The sequence below is a fragment of the Pseudogymnoascus destructans genome (assembly GCF_001641265.1).
Source record: "Pseudogymnoascus destructans isolate 20631-21 unplaced genomic scaffold scaffold_9, whole genome shotgun sequence".
NCBI classification, from domain to species: domain Eukaryota; kingdom Fungi; phylum Ascomycota; class Leotiomycetes; order Thelebolales; family Thelebolaceae; genus Pseudogymnoascus; species Pseudogymnoascus destructans.
In genome coordinates this window covers 1,120,675-1,139,757 of record NW_020167528.1, presented here as the reverse complement: position 1 = coordinate 1,139,757, position 19,083 = coordinate 1,120,675, and the positions used below count along the sequence as shown (strand labels likewise).

At 50.4% G+C, this 19,083-nt stretch overlaps 8 protein-coding genes across 8 annotated transcripts; 2 read left to right on the top strand and 6 right to left on the bottom strand.

Annotated features, from left to right (window-relative positions):
- Nucleotides 1-152: 152 nt before the first annotated feature.
- VC83_04420 (uncharacterized protein) lies at nt 153-3,131 on the bottom strand. Its single transcript, XM_024468053.1, has one exon. It carries the CDS (start codon nt 2,023-2,025, stop codon nt 508-510), a length of 1,518 nt encoding a protein of 505 aa, XP_024324710.1. The 5' UTR covers nt 2,026-3,131; the 3' UTR covers nt 153-507.
- On the top strand, nt 2,675-3,600 carry VC83_04419 (uncharacterized protein; the record flags this gene model as incomplete). The annotated part of the gene is made up of 2 exons (XM_024468052.1): nt 2,675-2,871; nt 2,929-3,600. 2 exons carry the CDS (start codon nt 2,675-2,677, stop codon nt 3,569-3,571), a joined length of 840 nt encoding a protein of 279 aa, XP_024324503.1. The 3' UTR covers nt 3,572-3,600.
- A 211-nt stretch (nt 3,601-3,811) lies between these two features.
- Nucleotides 3,812-4,771, bottom strand: VC83_04418 (uncharacterized protein). Its single transcript, XM_024468051.1, has 3 exons — nt 4,445-4,771; nt 4,132-4,336; nt 3,812-3,999 (listed from the first exon to the last, which is right to left on the bottom strand). The coding sequence occupies exons 1-3, from the start codon at nt 4,563-4,565 to the stop codon at nt 3,957-3,959; spliced, it is 369 nt and encodes a 122-aa protein (XP_024324502.1). The 5' UTR covers nt 4,566-4,771; the 3' UTR covers nt 3,812-3,956.
- Nucleotides 4,772-5,774: 1,003 nt separating this feature from the next.
- On the bottom strand, nt 5,775-6,448 carry VC83_04417 (uncharacterized protein; the record flags this gene model as incomplete). The annotated part of the gene is made up of 2 exons (XM_024468050.1): nt 5,775-6,074; nt 6,158-6,448. 2 exons carry the CDS (start codon nt 6,446-6,448, stop codon nt 5,775-5,777), a joined length of 591 nt encoding a protein of 196 aa, XP_024324573.1.
- A 1,507-nt stretch (nt 6,449-7,955) lies between these two features.
- On the bottom strand, nt 7,956-10,054 carry SSN8 (RNA polymerase II holoenzyme cyclin-like subunit). The gene is made up of 3 exons (XM_024468049.1): nt 9,369-10,054; nt 9,104-9,313; nt 7,956-9,047 (listed from the first exon to the last, which is right to left on the bottom strand). Exons 1-3 carry the CDS (start codon nt 9,526-9,528, stop codon nt 8,488-8,490), a joined length of 930 nt encoding a protein of 309 aa, XP_024324572.1. The 5' UTR covers nt 9,529-10,054; the 3' UTR covers nt 7,956-8,487.
- On the top strand, nt 10,055-12,963 carry VC83_04415 (uncharacterized protein). The gene is made up of 7 exons (XM_024468048.1): nt 10,055-10,378; nt 10,429-10,509; nt 10,579-10,786; nt 11,043-11,170; nt 11,498-11,722; nt 11,773-11,938; nt 11,990-12,963. Exons 1-7 carry the CDS (start codon nt 10,216-10,218, stop codon nt 12,546-12,548), a joined length of 1,530 nt encoding a protein of 509 aa, XP_024324541.1. The 5' UTR covers nt 10,055-10,215; the 3' UTR covers nt 12,549-12,963.
- An 85-nt stretch (nt 12,964-13,048) lies between these two features.
- VC83_04414 (uncharacterized protein) lies at nt 13,049-14,558 on the bottom strand. Its single transcript, XM_024468047.1, has 2 exons — nt 14,032-14,558; nt 13,049-13,980 (listed from the first exon to the last, which is right to left on the bottom strand). Exons 1-2 carry the CDS (start codon nt 14,389-14,391, stop codon nt 13,585-13,587), a joined length of 756 nt encoding a protein of 251 aa, XP_024324540.1. The 5' UTR covers nt 14,392-14,558; the 3' UTR covers nt 13,049-13,584.
- A 376-nt stretch (nt 14,559-14,934) lies between these two features.
- Nucleotides 14,935-19,083, bottom strand: PPM2 (tRNA methyltransferase ppm2). Its single transcript, XM_024468046.1, has 6 exons — nt 18,887-19,083; nt 18,593-18,813; nt 18,175-18,536; nt 17,071-18,125; nt 16,343-17,020; nt 14,935-16,296 (listed from the first exon to the last, which is right to left on the bottom strand). The coding sequence occupies exons 1-6, from the start codon at nt 18,971-18,973 to the stop codon at nt 15,553-15,555; spliced, it is 3,147 nt and encodes a 1,048-aa protein (XP_024324538.1). The 5' UTR covers nt 18,974-19,083; the 3' UTR covers nt 14,935-15,552.

Here is a 19,083-nt window from a genome sequence, read left to right as displayed (position 1 = left end):
TCCCGGGGGGGGCAAACGGATGGAAACGGGACTAGAGAAAAAAACAACAACCAGCAATGAGTTTTTCTGACTGATGATTTTTTTTACTACTGTATATGATGCAGAGGCATATTATCGCCGACGCTGGCGACATAGCCTTATCAATTCAAAGACCCATCTTTTGCGTTTTCGTACGACCCTATCTGTACTACCTGGCATGTGCGTCCGATTTTTTCATCTTGCGTGACGTCAGATTCCCGTTTGCGCAACTTGAAACCAGACTAGGGCGTCAGCAAGTAGTCAGCCAGTCCCGAGTTTCAACGGTCAGGCAAGGGTAGTGGTATGGCGAAACATCCGTTCGTCTGACGAAATGTCCTGTTATCGGAGATAAATTCATGCAGCAGCCCTCTCAATACTGCCTAGTATATCCACTCTTGAGAATGAAGTGTGAGAAAGCCGTCCGGGCGTATGGAAGCACCCATCCCTTGAAACCCAATGGAGATTTTTAGAAAGCAGAGAACCACCGATCTACAGCTTCGTGATATTTTCCCTAGGGTCACTCAACTTCCTCGGTTGCTGCGCAAAGGGGCCGGCGGACCCCGACCCCGAGCTCGACTCGGCTTTAGCTCCGCTGTTAAGCGCTGCTGTGGCTCCTGGGCGCCGCTCCTGCAGGCGCAGGTTCATGAGCCATCTGACATGGCACCCGATGACTCCCTGGGCACTTCTCAGCTCGGCGAGTTGTTCCTTGATGGGTATTGTTTCGTTGAAGAGCATTACGGTTTGCTTCGCTTCGAGCTCGGTCATCCCGACGGAGAGCTGGTCGACTTTGCTTTCCTGGTTTTCGAGTAGTGATAGGAGATATTGGTCTCGGGAATCGTACGGTGCAGGGTCTATTAATGATTGAGGGTTTTCTGACATGTAGGGGATATCGATAATAGGGTCACCGTATGACGGTGCGTTCTTGTAGCTTTCGAGGAACCGAATGCGGCGGTCTTTTGTCTTGTCTTTCTCCGTGAGAGTCTGTACTTCGCCTCTCAGTGATGTTATCTCATCCTTTAATAATTCCACCACCGGGCCCATAGTTTTGAAAGCACATTCTGGCGCGTGGCTGCCCAAATCTTTCCTCTTCGACTGATGCTCGCAGCCATATATAGCCCATCTACACAGTGCGATGGCCTCCTCGCAATCTAGGTCGTGGAGGTCAGCATTCAGTCGAAGCACTTCAAGGCCACACTTGTCGCAGTTTGCCACGCGTTCCGTGCAGACTCGTGCCCTATGGTGCTCCATATCAACCGCGAAAAAGCTCTCCGAGCAGTCCGGACATATCGCATACCAATGTAAGCATCCTCTGTGTACATCCTTTCGAGGCACTTTGCGCTCACATGTGTTTTCGGGGCAGTCGACTAGGCTGTAGCCGCAGTACCTATCCACGTGGTTCTGCACCATTGACCGCGCCAGGGTCTTCTCGCATCCGTCTGCAGAGTTCGGGCATCTGACTTCCAGTGCATCAAGCTGGTTCGTAATTATTCTTGCCGTTGGTCCAACATGGTTCGGTGGCCATAATCGAGTCCTGTCTATAGGACATATAGGCGCGATTCTATATGCTTGGTCGAAGCAGTCCTTGCAGAATACATGGTCACAGCTGGTGGTTACAGGATCGACGAATGGGTTCCGGCAAACTGGACAAACCAGGTTCTCGTCGACGGCTGTAACATAGTCCAAAGCGCAAAAATCCAATCCCCTGGGTGCGTCTGCTGAAGTTTCTTCCGTGTTTTCAGGGGCGCCGCTCTGTTCCTCGGGGCCAGGCTGTGGAGATGGCCGAGAAAGAAGCGCTGTTGGCTCTGACTCGGGGAATGCCGACGGACTTGTATCGTCGAGGAAGTTCTGCTGAAAAGCGTCGCCTATCGATCTTGATATAGGCGTACTCGGCCTCGCCGGTAATGTGCTCGAATGTGTTGCTGCAACAGATGGGGTGATGGGCGTCGGTGGGTGCCACGAGCCTGACTGGCCGTTTCGCCGTCCGAGCGTCAGGCTTTGTTCTTCCATGCCGTGGGCACTCTTGCGTATGTTCGAATTGTTATATAAAGCCGTAGGTGAGGCTAGAGGATGTTGGTATTGTTGCCGTGGATGTAGGCACGTCGCTCAAAGGGATCTGTCCCTCGTCGTCAGTTGGACCCCGCCGGGCCGACCTATCGCTCGTGGTTCTGTCGGTATGGGTGTGACGTCGTTGGAGGCTCTGTTGCGGACAGGCCGCGGCGTGAATGCGATGTGATTTCAGTTACTCTTCCTTCCAGCTGATCGTATAGTTTCTTTCCAAAGACAAAACAGCTTTTCAAAATAGATGGGATTATACTGTCCCCGTTACCTTGGTGGCGTAGGAAGATTGTCTGTGCGATATCTGACGCTGCCTTATCGAGTATGCTGGCAGCCGATTGGCCGGATGAACATCGAGCCGCGAACGCCGCTTGCGAATATTACGCTTGGGCGATTTCCAAGAACGAGGCCAGGTTGCTTTGCGAAACTCAAACACCGAGCCTCCGTTTGGACTTTTCGAGTCGCTGGCGCCCGTTTTGTTTTCCAACACAGGGGAATTGTTCTATTGCAAGGGAATTAAGAGGGATCAGTCGCTGGGGTCCTTTGCAGAGTCGCTACTTCGAACACACCAAGGCAGGCTGTTTAGTACAGCATTCCAGCCATGTCCAATCCTAATCAACTTTTCCTCCTGGCCGACCACATCAAGCTCTCCCTCCTCGAGCGCCAACGTGCAATCTCTCTAAACCTCGAGCCAAACTCCCAAGATGGCCACATCTCGCGCTCCCTCGAATCCTTCCGCGCCGGCCTCGAAAACATCGCCGTCGAGAGGGAAAGTCTAGAAGACGCCGGAGACACTGCGTACGTCTCTCCCCCCCTTCCTCCACCATAACAAGTCCCTAACTAACACCCCACCAGCGCCCTCGCAACCCTCAAGCAATCCGAACTATCCCTCCAAACGCAATACGACGACCTAACCTCTCAATTCCACGGCTTCCCCTCCAGCACCCCCAGCAGCCTCTCCCAACCCAACGACCCCTCCCTCGCCGCCGACTTCGCCCACGCCTCCTCCCACCCCCAGCGCAGCAGCTCTCTGCTCAAGAAATCCCTCCGCGGCCCCTCCGGCGCCGCCGCCTCTTGCCCAAAGTCCGTGCGATTCTCCGACGCTCCCAGCGCCGCTGCCGAGGACCCGGCGAGGGCCCAACTATTCCCCTACCGCGATGACCCCATCAATGCATCCACAGACCAGAGCCAGCTCGATAACCAGCAGATCCACACGTACCACAGCGAGGTGCTAGCGGCGCAGGATGAGCAGCTCGATCGGTTGGGGGAGAGTATAGGACGGCAAAGGGAATTGTCGATTCAGATTGGGGATGAGCTTGATAGCCAGGTGGCGATGCTGGATGAGGTTGATGGGTTGGTGGATCGGCACCAGGGGAGGTTGGATCAGGCGCGGAAGAGTCTGGGGAATGTGGCGAGGAAGGCGAAGGGGAATATGCAGGTTACGACTATTATTGTGTTGATTATCATTTTGGTGCTGCTGATTATTATACTGAAGTAGGCGGGCAGGGAGGGAAAGGGGAGGGAAAGGGGGTATTGCGAGCGGTATATGGCGGCGCTGGGAGTTTTGTCTGCTGTTTTGTCTACCAACTACTTGCGTGCATACATAGTATCGATGGATCTGCTTTCAGGAGCGGATATTCCACACATTAATCCGAGTACTTTGCGGACTACAGAGGAGTTTTGCAATGGGAGATACAGAGTTGGAGTCACAGATAGCGTTTTGGGGAACTAGGGAAGCCTAATTATTTGTCACATGGAGTTAAATACATATTATTCCATGCTATCAACCTTCATTTTTGTGCAATGTGTTCATGACCCCATTGTTTTGTACAGTATCATCTCATCATCATGCCTCCATTCCTTTATCCACTCTTCCCAGTCCCTCAACTCTTAATCCTCGACACCGGATCCTCGGTCTTTCCCGACCTATCAAAGTCGTCAGTCAGTCAGCACACTCATTCCTGCCCATCTCTCCGCCCCATCCCCCCCCTTCACAACCCCCCTTCCCCCACTCCTGTCCAAGCACTCTCTCCCCCCGCAAGACAGTAATACACTTACTTCGCCTCCCTCGCCTCCCTCTCCGCCCTCTCCTTCGCCTCCCTCTGCAGCTCCTTGATATCAATATCCGGATAATCACGGTCCGCATGCACGTTCTCCTCGCTCGCGGAGGCGAGGTCGGGATTCCACTCGTTCTTGCCCTCTTTTTTAAGGCGGAGCTGCTCTTGTTTGGCGCGCTCGTAGGCTTCGCCTTGGTTTCGGTTGTCTGTTGCTTTTGTTTAGATACGGCTAGCTAGATTTCTGGATGGTGCGTGGTGCGGTGGGAGTTATGACGATGATGGACGGGAAGGGGGGAATGGGGAGGGGGACAAACCCCCAGCTGTCTCTTTTAGGAATTGAGAACTCGAGACTGAGAAGCAGCGTGCTTGTGCCGGTGTGGCCATGCGGCGCACGGCAGCAGCTGCTCTAGTAGAAGCTCTCATGATGAAAGACATGATTATGTGCGTAAATGTGATAAAAGGTAGTCGTCTCTCTGTTATAGGGGCGGGTGTATGAGAATCTGGCCAATGCGTGGATTTAAAGGTTTGAACGAAAGCTCCGGGGAAGTATATAATATATATATATATGTACAAGAGAATGGATGGGTCTTGAGGGTGCTGGAAGCTGTTCGGGTGGCCGTTGGTGCGTCATTCGTTGATGGGGGGTGGCTACGTCATGAGATGATGAGGCTACATGGACTCGCGGGAGAGCGCGGTGGTCCACTGCCAGCCAAGAGGGACGGATGGTGAGGGATGGAATATTCTACGAAACAAGAGGCAATGGTTCGTTCACATTACACAGACGCAGTATAGTTTTAATATAATAGATAATAGAGATATATTCAAGTACATTGTAGACATAATCATATGTATATGATGCCACCCATGGCCCGGACACACTTCTCCCACAACACCACCGATACGATCAAGCAAAAAACAGCAAGCTCCGGAATGTGCCAAAAAAACCCTTTAGAGCAAGAGCAAAAAAGAAAGAAAACGCTGCGGACGACCACTTGAAGTCTCCCTATTGTTGTCATCGCCCATTGTCTTATCATCATTTGCAAATGCACCCAGCCAGCCTCGACCTGCATAAACCATCCCGCTCAAAGACCGCGCGCCCATATCCAATCCAGTAACAATGAATAGTAATAAAAACCCAACACCGGCTCAGTCAATAAAATGAGCAATTCGTTTCCACCACTCCATAGATCTTGACCCTCCATACCCAAGAAGAACACCAACGACCGTTTGTGCCGAGAGAAAGGAAATCGTTCTATATGTTGTATCTTTTTGTCGAAGACTGTAAGAAGTCACCGCTTCTGTACCCCGGAAGACGAAGCAAAACCATGCTAACACCCAAAAATGCACTCCAGCTATGCCCCATCCACTATAATGAAAAACACGGTTGATTATGAACAAAAGGTATCGATATCTTCTTTTGCCCAACTGAAGCTCAGAAGATCGTAGAATGTCTTTCGGATTTGTACAGAGAAACCGTTGTGGCCGTGCATCAGCCAGTCGGAAAGTCGAAGGTCGGTACCCAAAGCCCAAGAAATCAGGCGCCTAGCAGGATAATGAATGGGTTGAGAATGCAAAATAACAAAAGCGCATCGCAAAATGGAAATAGCCGGATCGCTCATCCCGGAGTACAGGAGCGATTCCAGCTTACCATCGTCGACCGATGTTCTGTTGTTGTTGTTGTTGCATCCTGCTAGGCGACACCGATGACGGCGGGCTCGACATCCTTGTGCTTGGGTTGACGATTGGGATGGCGTTGCGCACCCGTGTCGGCGCTGGCTGATGCACCTTCATGTTTGATGGCTGGTAGCCTGACGGAACGTATGGATTCGATGCGGAGTTGAGGGGAAATGGCGCCGTAACTTGTTGTGCTTGTTGTGTTGGTGATGACTCGGGGGAGCCGCTGGACAGCGACGACCTATCGGACACCGAGTGTATCGATTGCATCTGCGAAAACAGTATTGTCAGCCACGATCCCTGATATGACTCCAATTGTCATGGGGTCCATGATGGTGGCGGTAAAGACTCACATCGATCTCCGTCAACAGCCCTGGGCAGAACTCCATGTCATCATCCAAGTCGAAGGACCTTCCAGCCTCAAACTTCTGTCGGAAAGTTGTGATGGAAGCTGTGTCCGTCAGTTCCTTCATGCTGCGCACTCCCCTGAACTGCTTATGAGAGTTTTGGGACGTAGAGAGACGAGGAGCCCTACGGGAGCGGCCCGCGTGATTCTGAGTTGCTGGGTGCTGGTGAGCATTGTAGTGGTAGTAGGAGGACATTATCGGATCATGAAAACGTAATGAATTGGAGTCGAGTCTCATGGAATGACGGAAACGTTTGATGGGCGCCCGAAGCTGAGTCCTGAAGCTGACCGATTCGGTGTATTTTGTTGGGTAGAGCGAGAGGTCTCGGTGTGGGACGCAAAGGAAGCCAAGGCGAAAGAGTTTCGAAGAGTTTGCTGAGGACGACGGGGGTTATTAAGAGGCGAGAATTAGGAGTGTCAATTTGAAGATGATGATGTTGATAGTTGTATATTTGGGGTTCGAGTTTGAAACTTGAGAAAGAGGGGGGTGTGGTGGAATATAGATGATAGGTAGTGTACAGTAGGTACAGTAATAGTAAGTATGTATATGTAAGAGAGATGGTCGGGGGGAGGGGAGGGGGGCGATGAGGGGAATGGGGATGGGGATGGGGTTGGGGATGGGGATGGGGATGGGGATCAGAGTGTACTGGGAATGGGTTGGTGGTAGGAGGGAGGACTTCTGGCTGGGACTTTGAGAAAAGGGCAGGGGGCAGGGATGGGCGAGGAAGCGATAAGCGAGCGAATGAGGAAGTGGGAAAGGGAGGGGTGTGAGAGGGTTGTGGGAGGAGGAGGAGGGTGCGATGACTAGTGTACGGCGTAGTACGGCGTGCCACAGACCAGGGGAGTGCAGGAGTTAGTGGGGGTTGGGGAGTTAGGGAGCTAGTTGCGGTTAGTGTGCAACTAGTTACAGTTAGGAGCCAAATTTCTGCGGTTGACTGTCTTAGCGAGCCAATTGGAGGGGATATGGGATGTGGGATGTGAGGATGTGGATGTATTTTCAGCCATTTGCCACCAAATTAGCACGGAGCGATACCGGAAACAGTCTAGGAAACCGTGGAACGGGCTGAGCGGCATGCGCGCACCCCAGCCCATTTTGGCAGGGCACCGTAGAGTGGTGGGGTGCCTCACGATGCAGGCACCACCATCATCATCGCAGGTAGGAGGTGGTAGCACGTATACTATACTAACTTATACTATTATACTTACATGTGGTATATAAAGCGTGTTACGCGTATTCCCACTGAGCCAAAAAGACTACAGTATTCCGGGCGAGCCGAGCCCGGAATACTGTAGTCTTTTTGGCTCAGTTGGGATGTAGCGCGATCTACTATACTCTCTATACGGAGTATCTACTATACTATACGGAGTATCTCGTATACTCTCTATACGGAGTATCTACTATACTCTCTATACGGAGTATCTAGTATACTATACTATACTCTACTCTACTCTACTACTCTAATATTGTACTACGTATACTCTACTATACTATACTCTACTCTACTACTCTAATATTGTACTACGTATACTCTACTATACTATACTACATATATCTACGGAGCACGTTATCCCATATCATATCCCCAGAACCATTCAACGCCGTCCATACACATACATGATTTGATGGCTGCGTCGACATGGGCAAGTGCAGATGCAGCGCTATGGCACAGGTTTGTTGATCCTACCACCCGCCCTACGCCCCTCCCCCTCCCCCCTCCCACTGTCTTGATGCAGATACACTTCTGCTGGGTGCTCCAGTGCAGTATCAAGCAGAATTCCACCCATCATCCGCCAGCATCCCCGCCAGCATCCGCCAGCATCCAATTATAGCTTATACCAAACACCATGCGCCACTCGGGCTTCCGGGTTTGCATGTAAGGTATGTATCATCCTGTATATTCATGCACCAACAAGATTCTACTCCAGTGCAGGTATCTATCTGGCAGCTAATCTAATTATGCTGGAACAAAAAGGTTCTGCATTCCCATTCCTTCTCCACATCGCAGTCAAGGTGTCTGTCTCAACTGTTCACCGCCACTTTCTCGCTTGGCAGGTTTGTGAGACTCGTAGATCCCGTGCCAGCCCCCTCTGAAACTATCATCATCGCCCGTCTTACTAGGCGCTTATAATAGGCTGGGGTGCTGGGCTAAATGCGCTTTGGACACCGAAAATGCATATCGCACATTCACCATTCGTGCGTCTGCTGTACTCGCATACCAATAGTACTGTGATGCCCATACTATAACTTGGACAAGTGAAGAAAGGCATGCGCTTTCTTCATTTGTCCAAGTTCCGTGCTTTGATGAACCTGTTGACTTGCTCCCGCGTACTCTTCTCATTGTACTGCTCTTGGCATTCATAGAACGAAATCATCTCCTGGATCGAGTCGACCATGGCTTCGATGTCCACTGTGCTCTCCGACAACCAGACTGAGAATCTCTGTATCTTGGTTCGCGAAGTTATGGGGCCTTTCTCCGTGCCCGAGATGCCTCTTGCTTGGGTTGCATTCTTCAACGCTGCCTGAGCAGCCACCCCCAGACCACTGCCTCTACTCCGTGTAGGTGGAGCTGCTGAGTTGCCGTTTGTCTGAAGGACTAGTACTAGTAGAATAGCCGTTAAGGCAAGAATATGCGGCGGATACAGCAATGGCAGATCCGTCATGTAGTGGTCGTTAATAACTGACCACGCCAGATTAGATTCTTCCTGGGTATCAAAGAACTCGTCCTGTAGCGCCAACAGACTTCGGTAAGGCTGGTGGATAATCATCTGCGAGTTCATTTCTGATATCAGGAAGAACTCGCACTCTCCCAGTTTTGATGTATCCGTATTGAAGTAATCTGCGAATGATATTAGCCAGAGCTTAGCTATCGCTCGTCACGGGAATAATATATACCTGGCCATAGAGAGCGAGCTTCATTCACCACCAACCGGATATGCTGGGGAGATTCCTCCATTTTGGAAGCCAAGTACACCGCGGTCGCTATCAGCAAGTATGGGTTCGTCCGGCGGATTTCGATCTTCGTGTAGAATCGCTTGATGTAGAGCTGGGCCGTGGCCATGGCTTGTTGTCTCACGGAAAGGCGCTTTCCAAGCCTCTTAACCTCTAAAACACAGATTGTTATCGCTATGAATCTCAACATCCCAGAAGAGACACTCACGTTGGTTGAAGAAGATGCTGAGATGCCTCAGTGGAGGCAGCGGATACGTCTGGACCAGATTCTTGTCCTCATCCTCCAGTTTCTGCCGAAGCCGGGCCAATTCTTGTTTAGAGAACTGCCAGTGCTTGCGTTGTGTTGATTCCCAGTAGTTGGCCGCCATATTTATCCTCCCTCCGACGTATGCTATGCTATGCGGATGGATGATCACAAGTTCAAAGGCCTGAGAACCAGCACGTAACTTGACGAACAAGAAGAAAGGTCTTGTCTGTAGCCTCCAAGCTACTTACACGCGGACCGGCATTCGCGATGAAGCCGACATATATGCGCTATAGATATTGAAAAGGCACCTACAGAACGTTGTGTCTCGCAGGGTGACCACACCCAGGGAAGGAGGGGTCCCAGGGAACACAAAGTCGATAAATGGTAGTTGTTTGCGGGGGCGTTAGCTATATATGAAGAACTGTGAAAATGATAACCAACAAAGAGCCGTGTGGTTGTTTGAGAAGTGCCACTGATTGTAGCTCAATCACTTAGTTCTGAGAGTGACATAGAGGGGCGATTAGATTGGAGCCAGCAATCTGAGCGGGAACACCCAGCTCAGGTGAGATTGAGGCTCCGCAAACCGCCACGATTATTTTCGTCGCTAGAGGCCATTACGGTAAGCTCCAGAGCTACGTCCACCCAACTCTGGCGAAACAGCGAAGGGCTATTTCAATGACTTGTAATCCAAACACTGAGATAACTTTTACGCTCGCCCGCGACGACCGAGGTTGCTAATCTGATTTTATACTTGGTCTCGCATCTCGATGATAGAGCTACTGTCTGCATACTGTCCACATGGACGGCCATGACCTGGAACAATCTTGCGACCTCTGTCAACATGAAGCTGTTGGAGTCTCAGAACGAGAGGGATGCCCGTGTTGAGGATCTCTGGAGGCATCTCGACCCCAAGGAGACGGGGGAGATTGACCTGAAGGGCCTACAAAGAGGCCTGAAGAAGTTGAACCACCGTCAGTTCCCAGATTGGTTCCTTGCGAAAGCTAAGCTAAACGAAACATAGCTCTCAAAAATGCAAACCATTTACTGGAGGATGTCATGAAGGCTGTGGATTCCAATGGTGATGGCAAGATTCAATACGAGGGTATGCGATGCGCTGGCACTAGAATGCTTCCAGATATCAAGAATGGCTGTGCTAACCCACATGCGACAGAGTTCCGAACCTTCGTGGAGGAAACTGAAAGCCAATTATATTCGTTATTCAGATCGATCGATAAAAATAACGACGGAAAGCTGGTGAAGGACGAGTTAAAGGCCGCCTTCAAAGTCGCCGGCTTGACTGTACCACCAGCAAAGCTTGACGACTTTTTTGCGGGGGTTGATCGAGACAACTCGGGAGCGATAACATTCGACGAATGGAGGTAAGCATAACAAGTTTCAAGTTGCCACATCCGTACGATGCGAGCGCGCAACAATATATATATCTTGGTTGAGTTCATCATATATTCCATGATTCTCACTTATTTCTTTTCACTTGGGTTACCCGGCTCCCGGTTAGCGCTCGATAGGGTGAACTCTAAATGTAGCAAGTAGCTATATAGCGTCAGGCTTGGATATGACTATATAGCGTCAGGCTTGGATATGACTGGAATGGCGGCAGCTTACACTATGATTCAGGGACTTCCTCTTATTCCTACCGAACGACACGCCAGGGCTTAAAGCTATCCTGTCGTATTATTCTTCTACAGTTGCCTTGAATGCGGAGGGAGATACACAGTTGAGAGATGAATACATCGACAGTTTAGGTACTGCACCAAGTTTCTTTTCAGTCCTCTTCGGCTCTATATCTAGCATAGCACGACGTCCCGGCCAGCTACGTGAAAGTTCAACACCATCACCAGAGCCACCAGCAGATTCGAACTTGGATCATCAACAACCACATTCGAGTCTACACTCAACCCCTCATAGCGAAGAACAAGATACAGGTTATCTTGATCCTGTGTCGCATCACTTCATGCCGGGTCACTTCCGACACGTCGAGCCAGACTTCACAGATGATATTGACGCTACTCCACGTCTGCGGAAAAGGAAACGTTCAGGAATGAGACTAACATTTCTTTTGCCTGATCCAGGCTATTTTGCTGCTGGTGGCATTGCAGGTGTTATATCACGTACGGCGACTGCGCCACTCGATCGACTGAAGGTATATCTCATTGCGAACACCGGCAACGTTAAAGATTCACTTTCAGCTGCAAAGAAGGGAGACGCAGTTAAGGCAGTCAGACAGGCCGGACGGCCGCTCATAGATGCTACGAAAGAGCTCTGGAAGGCCGGGGGGGTGAGGAGTCTTTTCGCAGGTATTTCGTCAGTATCCGAGGTGATGTGATGTTGAAGTTAATCAACGCAGGTAATGGGCTCAATGTGGTGAAAGTCATGCCCGAATCCGCCATCAAATTTGGCTCTTATGAAGGTGCAAAACGTGCGCTTGCGTCGTTTGAAGGCCATGGAGATCCACAGAATATCAACGGGGTTTCGAAATTCATTGCCGGTGGGCTGGGTGGCATGGTTTCGCAGTAAGTGGATTGTACTCGTTTGCTTTATGACGATTACTAAGTGTTTATCAGGCTTTGTGTGTATCCCTTGGACACATTAAAATTCCGCATGCAGTGTAATGTGGAGGCACACGGCCTTCGAGGCAACGCCCTGATTATCTCCACCGCCAAACAAATGATTCGAGAAGGAGGGATGATGTCGGCATACCGCGGTCTCACCATGGGTCTCATCGGAATGTTCCCCTACTCCGCCGTAGATCTCGGGACCTTCGAGTTCCTCAAGTCATCGATTATGTCGTACAACGCCAAGAATATGAACCTCCCCCTGGACCACCCAGATGTCTACCCGGGATCCTTCGCCACTGGTACTATCGGCGCCTTCTCCGGTGCTTTCGGTGCCTCAATCGTTTACCCCGTCAACCTCCTCCGCACTCGTCTTCAGGCCCAGGGAACCGTACTTCACCCGCAGACATATACCGGTGTTGTCGACTGTGCCAGGAAAACCGTGGGGAAGGAAGGAGTCCAAGGCTTGTTCAAGGGAATTACCCCCAATCTCTTGAAGGTGGTGCCGGCAGTCAGCATCACTTACATGGTTTACGAGAACGCCAAGAAGGTCATGCACCTTCGTTGAGCTTCTCTATTGCAGGCAGCCCTCTTGTCTGAGCTGTGGGGTTAGATTTATAATTCAACAGGGATGAGAAAAGGGGCTTGAATTATTTCTGGGGAAACCTGGCAGCGAGCGAAGGGGATACCCCTTGCAGTTTATTTAAGGCGGTTGAGGTTTGAGGTTTGAAGGTGCTGGGTGAGATGTATGTGTGTAGCAAAGGGATGATACAAAGATACCGTTGGGGTAGGATTTAGCGGGGCGTTTGGGCTGGCGGTTGTGGTCTGGCGTTTTAGACAAAATCTGGATAGTAGCAGCCTACGGGTTTTGCATTTGTGGAGAAATAGAGCCTGATGTATGGATACGCTTGTTTATTCGTGGATATACTCGTTTTGATATGTTTCGTCTACGGTGAATCATAGCAGGCCCTTTAAGACGGCAGATCTGTGTATGTCCATAATAATATACTCGATGATCTGACAGATTTTGAGGTATTTGATTTGGGTAACTATATGTATTTTAAATATATCGGATGTCAAATTAAGTAATATCCTACCGAGTATCAAAACCCTACTCCTCGCTCTCCTCCCAAAATGTAAGTACATATGTACTGTTCTCCCAGCCTAGATTTTCCCAACGTAAGACGCTCCCTAGTGCAATGCATATAGATGAAGCCAACGATAAACCCCTATCCACATCTCAAACAGCCTCTGTCCCTGTGCCGATCGTCCCCCTCTCCTTCTCAATCTTAAGCACCTTCTTCTGCTCCTCATCCAGCTCCGACTTCTTAAACTCACCCGGCAACACAACCCACGAAATAAAAATAACCCCCAGCAACGCCAGCGCAAAAGGCTGTAACACCCACACCCCCTTCGCCTGCGCAATCGCCCCCACCACGAACGGGAACACCGCCGCCCCCGAGCTACCAAACGCAGCCACAAACCCAATGGCGCTAACATGCAGGCGCGGCGGCAGCAACTTCGTCGCAACCATGATAGCAGCCGGAAACAGCGGACCAAGGAAGAAGCCCAAGAATGCGGCGAAAATGGCTGAGGCGACAAAACTAGGAATCAGCCAGAAGAGAAGCTGCAAGCCTGCGCTCAGGGCGAGATACAGCGCCACAGCGAGCTTCTCCCCGATGCGCCCCGTCACGAATCCAAGCACGACGCGGCCGGCGGTTAAGCCGAGCCAGAAGCCCGTAGCTACTATCCCCGAGGCGAACGGCTCGCCCTGTCGCATCTGCAGCATGAACGTCACAATCCACCCCCCCAATGCGACCTCCGACGTAGGCAAGTAGGAAAACGGCGACGAGCCAGGTGATTTTGGATTTGAGCGCTTCGCGCGTGCGGGACTCGGGGGGCCCGGTGGTGGATACGGGGTGTTTGGCGCGGTAGACGCTGCCGGTTGCGGAGCGGAAGGCGTAGTATCCGAGGAGGATCTCGAGGACGGCGAATCCAACCTGGGTGGTGTTAGGAGGGGGCCGGGGTTTACGGGGGAAGGGGGGGCGTACCATGACGTAGTACCAGGTGTACCAGTGCAGACCACCCTTTGTGACCATGGCGGTAGAGATTAAGGGGCCAATGGCGCCACCGAGTCCGTATGCGCCATGGAGGATGCCCATCAACTCGTTGGCATTTTCCATGTTGCCCACCCAAGCGTTCCAGGCTCCGTCTTCAAGGCCATTACCGAGACCAGTCAGGACTAAAAAGACAGGGACAACTGGAAAGGGCGGGTGCACGCAGGTGATGACATAGGCAATGATCTTGCAGGTTGGAGCAATAACGGCGATTCCAACTTGGCCGAAGCGCATGTGGATTTTGCTGATCATGAACGCGGAGAGGGTGTAGCCGGCGAAGGGGCTGAGGAACATGCAGGCCACTATGGCGTAGTTGATCTTGTAATATTCCTCAATCTAGCACCTTGTTAGCTCATTTTTCAGGTCAGAAGAGGGACAGGGCAGAGGGTCTCTTACGTATGGGAGTAAAGCCTTCGAACAGAGTCAGTATAAAATATAAGCTTAATCACGTGGGGAAACTCACTCCAAGGGAGGCATCGCTCACGCCCATGACCAGGAAGGCCAGGAGGGTCTGGAGGTAACGGGTGATATTTGTGGATGAGGAATTCCATCTTTCCCGGGCAGGTTCGGCATCTTGATCGTGATCTTGTGGTTGCGCCGTCGAAACATACGTGGCCGCCTCCTTTTCTATGTTGGCCTTTTTCTCGTCAATGTGTCAGGTGTGGTTGGAGAGGGGGGCGAGGAAGTGCCAAGTTCTCCCACTGTTGGTGGGGGTTCCATCGACTTTATCTTTTTACGGAGCCCAACAGCTTTTCACAAAGTTATAGACAGAGATGAAGTTGAGGAGGGTAAAGGAAGGAGGAAGACTGATATAGGAAATTCCGGACATAGGAACGGGCTTCAAGTGAGAAAGCTGTTGGCTACTGGCTTATTATTTGTGTGATTTGTGTGGTCTAGATGGGAGGGAATAATCATGCTCCTCTTGGCCTTTTCATGGCTGCCAAAGCTCAACCGAGTTTTTGATCTCGGACCAGAACCGACGAGTATTTATATTACGACGGATGGAAGGGTGTACTCCGTACAGGGTAAAGAGTATACTATATCCATATGCAATTTAATGCGCAGGATGCGATGTATGTGATGAATGTCATGCTGGTGCATTGGAGAAAATCGCTGCTCCCCCTTTGTACGTACAGCATGGAGAATTTGTTGCTCCTGACCTCGAACAACGTTGTCGTCTATTCCCATCAAAGTATGTTTTACCGATGTCTCGCCATCTCGTCCACGTTTCCGCGAGTCACCATCCGGCCCGCCACTCCGCAGAATGTCTTCGTTTTGCTTTTGTGGCGATCCCGATGGTGTGCACCATCAGTGCAAGCTTGTTCGATCTCTAACCTTGCCAGTGCTTCTTGGAGCCAACAAAGTAAAGCCATGGCGGCGCTGTGACTACAGAGCGAACATTAGGGACAGTCACGTCCATGTAGAGTACTATAGTTCAAACGTTTCTTCATTGTTTCAAGATGACCGGGCCTTCTGGTCCAACTCATCTGCTAACCTCAATAGATAGAACTTTCGAGTGTCAGGTGGTAGGTTTTCAAACGTCTTGCTGAGCTTGCTGATATCCTGTCTTCCCTTTTCATATGCCTGCAAGTCCCTGTTTCCATATATGTCTTTCCCCGCAGCGTACCCATGCTGTAGGCCTCTGAAGAAGACATTGGCGGAAACACTTACTCCGTCCAATGGCTTCGCGGTGTGTAACCAAAGCGATGGCAGGAACAGTATATCGCCTGGTTTCATATTTGCTTCATGCGGATGGCTTGCGGCTGCCTTGGTACCAGTTAAATCCCCAAAGGCATCTACGCTGGAGCTAGATGCCCCAGGAGCGAAACCAAAATACTCCACGTCACCAGGAGGGAAGAGCAGAAGTCGTTTTTGGCCTCGGATTTGACAAAGAACGTTAGACATAACATCATAGTGAAGCCACATAGTGACCGGACCAGAGATTCTCAGAGGTGAACTGTGCTGGTTCTCTTCAACCACAACAAGCTCTCGTGGGAGATGGAAGTCTCCTGCTATTTCTGGGAAGTCGCGAGATATGTCGGCAGGCAACTCTAATGGCTTGCCAATTGCCAATGATCGTAGATAGAGCTTTTCTCCTTTGCCGATAGATTCAATGAAACTACCAAAGTCCTTTGTGACATATTGGAAGTTTTTTGATACAAAGTCCATGCGATCCTCGATGGCTTGGTGGACGGTTACCTATATAAGTTAGAAAGCTTGAATCCTAGGAAATGAAGTGACTTGCATCTCGATGTTGACCAATACGGTCTAGAAGATAGGAATTAGTCCACAGATCTGTACATGAGCCCATGTCGAGGCCCTCCAAAATTACTGGCTCCGCCGAAGACAAAATGGCCACGAAATCCGTCCACGATGAAATCTTCTTCCGCGCGATGATAATAGGCTCTCTAGGCTTCTGATTCTCAAGCGGTGAAGGCCGTAATGAGACCTTAGGGGGGTGGCTCGATTCCGAATCAACAGTATTCAAGTAACTCCACGGCTCAGAACTACCAGTGACCTGTTTGTCTGACTCTTGAAGATTACCTCCATCCTCATCGGCCGATAAAATGGTATAACAGCCTTTGTTCCAAAATGTGCCAAATGAGAAGCATACAGCTCCTCCACCCATGATCAACATGCTCCTGCTGGACGTTGCAACGGAGTGACCGATCAGTAGCGGCCTTGTGTTGCATCGTTCTATATTCGTTAGATTTGTCCTAATTCGTCCTGCGTCGCTTTCGATATCGAGAGCCACTGTTTCGGCGTGTTCTGGAATCAGGTTGCCAGGCATTATACCACCAACCACCAACGATTTCCCGTCGTAGTTTGCCCAACATGCGCCAAATCGGTGCAAATATTGGTTCTCTACCCCAGCAGCTTTGCCGTGGCAGCTCCATCTTATTGACCGCTCGCGTGGATATTTCTATGATAGACATTAGCTTCTCTCGGTGTAGTTTGGAGATAATTTATTACCTGAAGCTCCCATGACCAGAGATCTGTCGAGACTCGCCCGTCGGTCAACATTCCACCAACAAGGAAGCCACTCGTCGTCGTGGAGGTTGTGGAGGTTGTGGAGATAACATCAGAGATCATCAGTGCGCCAAATACCTGTGGTTTACCATCCTGGTCGGGAAGACACTCTTTCCAGCCTGTTTTGCGATTCCAAATAAGCGTGTCACTCAGTACAGTGTTTGAATCCTTCTTTCCGCCTGTCACAAGCACCGAGCCATCGCCCAGAGCAAATGCGGAGTGCCTATATCTGCCTACTGGAATATCGTCAACACGTTCCCACGTATGAGATAGTTTCGAGTATAGCCAGCAGTCCGCAAAGGCCTTGTCTGGCGACGATCGTCCACCCACAAGCAGTGAACCGCAATCTCCAATCTCTGTCAGAGTGTGGCACATGCGGGTTTCGGGTTTTATACGTAGCGTAGGACCCGGAGGGGATGATCCGCCTTGCGATGCGCTTGCGAAGACATCAATTGAACCTAGCCGGTTATTCAGACCCATACCACCAAAATTGCCTTTCAGATCTGGGCAACCATTGTCACCCTTAACAGATAATGATGCCCCAAACCTCCTTATCCCATTTAACTTAGAGGACTCAGTGTATTCCATTTCCCCTTTCACAGACACTGGTTCGGGGTCCGTTTTCCCAACAGAAGCGGCAGCTATTTCCGTGTTCTGAGGCTGGGTTGTGGGCAGGTGCACATTAGATGCCTCGAGGAGCGTGTAATGGCACCCAAAAAGAGCAAATTCTTCCCATTCGTCGAAGGGCTCAACTTCATCCAGGTGTATACGCTCTTTGGAGGAAAGGAAGTCTGAAGATCCCCAAAGTTCCCATAAATTCCGAGCACGGGCATCTGCCCACCCCGCTTTTTTGAATCGATTCACCTGATCTTGTGTGGTTGGATATGCCAAAACAGGCCTCAGTGGCGTTTGAAGTTTGTCGAAATGCGCCAACATGGTCTTTCCAAATGGATGGCGTGGTCCATTGGGGAGTAATTGCTCCAGAAGGCAAAATAGAGCTACAGAGTCAGCAGGTTGTCAGCTGTAAATTTCGGGTGGAGAGCTAACAGTAGGGGAGCGATCCAATCCATTTGATTAAAGCATCAGAAGTCTCGACGTCCATGTATGCAATCGAAACCTCCGCAGTGCAGAAGACGACGCTGCTACTCAAGTCAAACTCCGAGGAGAAGAACTTCTCGAGCTTTGTGAGATCTCGCAGGTCACAGCCAACCTGCAGGTATTGTTCGCTTCGTAGTAGGATATCGCCATCTTCAGGATATTCCACGTTCTTCAGAACGCCATTAAGCTCGCTTGTTTGCTGTACCATATCTCTCTTCCTGAGAATCAAATCCCTATAGTCGATGTCCACAAATGTAACATCTCGTGATGCTTCCGGGTATCTCGCCCAGGATTGCCATGGGAGAGGGTCACTGATATCGTTAGTACGTGTCTAGTAAAATACCCCTAAACTATAATTCCCGCTTACTATCCACAGCCTAGGTTGACAACAATCTTTCTCTTCCCCGTGGTCTCCTTTAAAAACTGGCTGACCACGTGATCTATCGCTTTCATGCGCAACCAATAGCCTCTATTAATCAGGGGTGCTCGTCTTTGAGGCTTTTTGACGAAGTAGCGGAAGAAATGTGGCTCATTTGGGTAGTATAGGCGTTCGACGCTGCGCTTGGAGACGATACTGCTGTTGTTGGTCTGCGATATCTATCAGAGCTTTGTCCATAAAAAAAGATGTGGAGGAAGATATAATATGAAGTTTACCACTTACCCCCATAATCGAGTCATCCTGCTTCGATGCCTTGGGCCGAAGCCGTCCACCACCCTTCATTGGGTGAGACTTAATACAGATAGACATCAAAAATGTTTTACGATTTATGCCCCTCGTTTTGTACGTACGTGGGAGTAATTTTTTGTACTTTGAGGGCCTGAATAAGGTGTGGACCGTGCGTTACCAGTCAGCCTTCT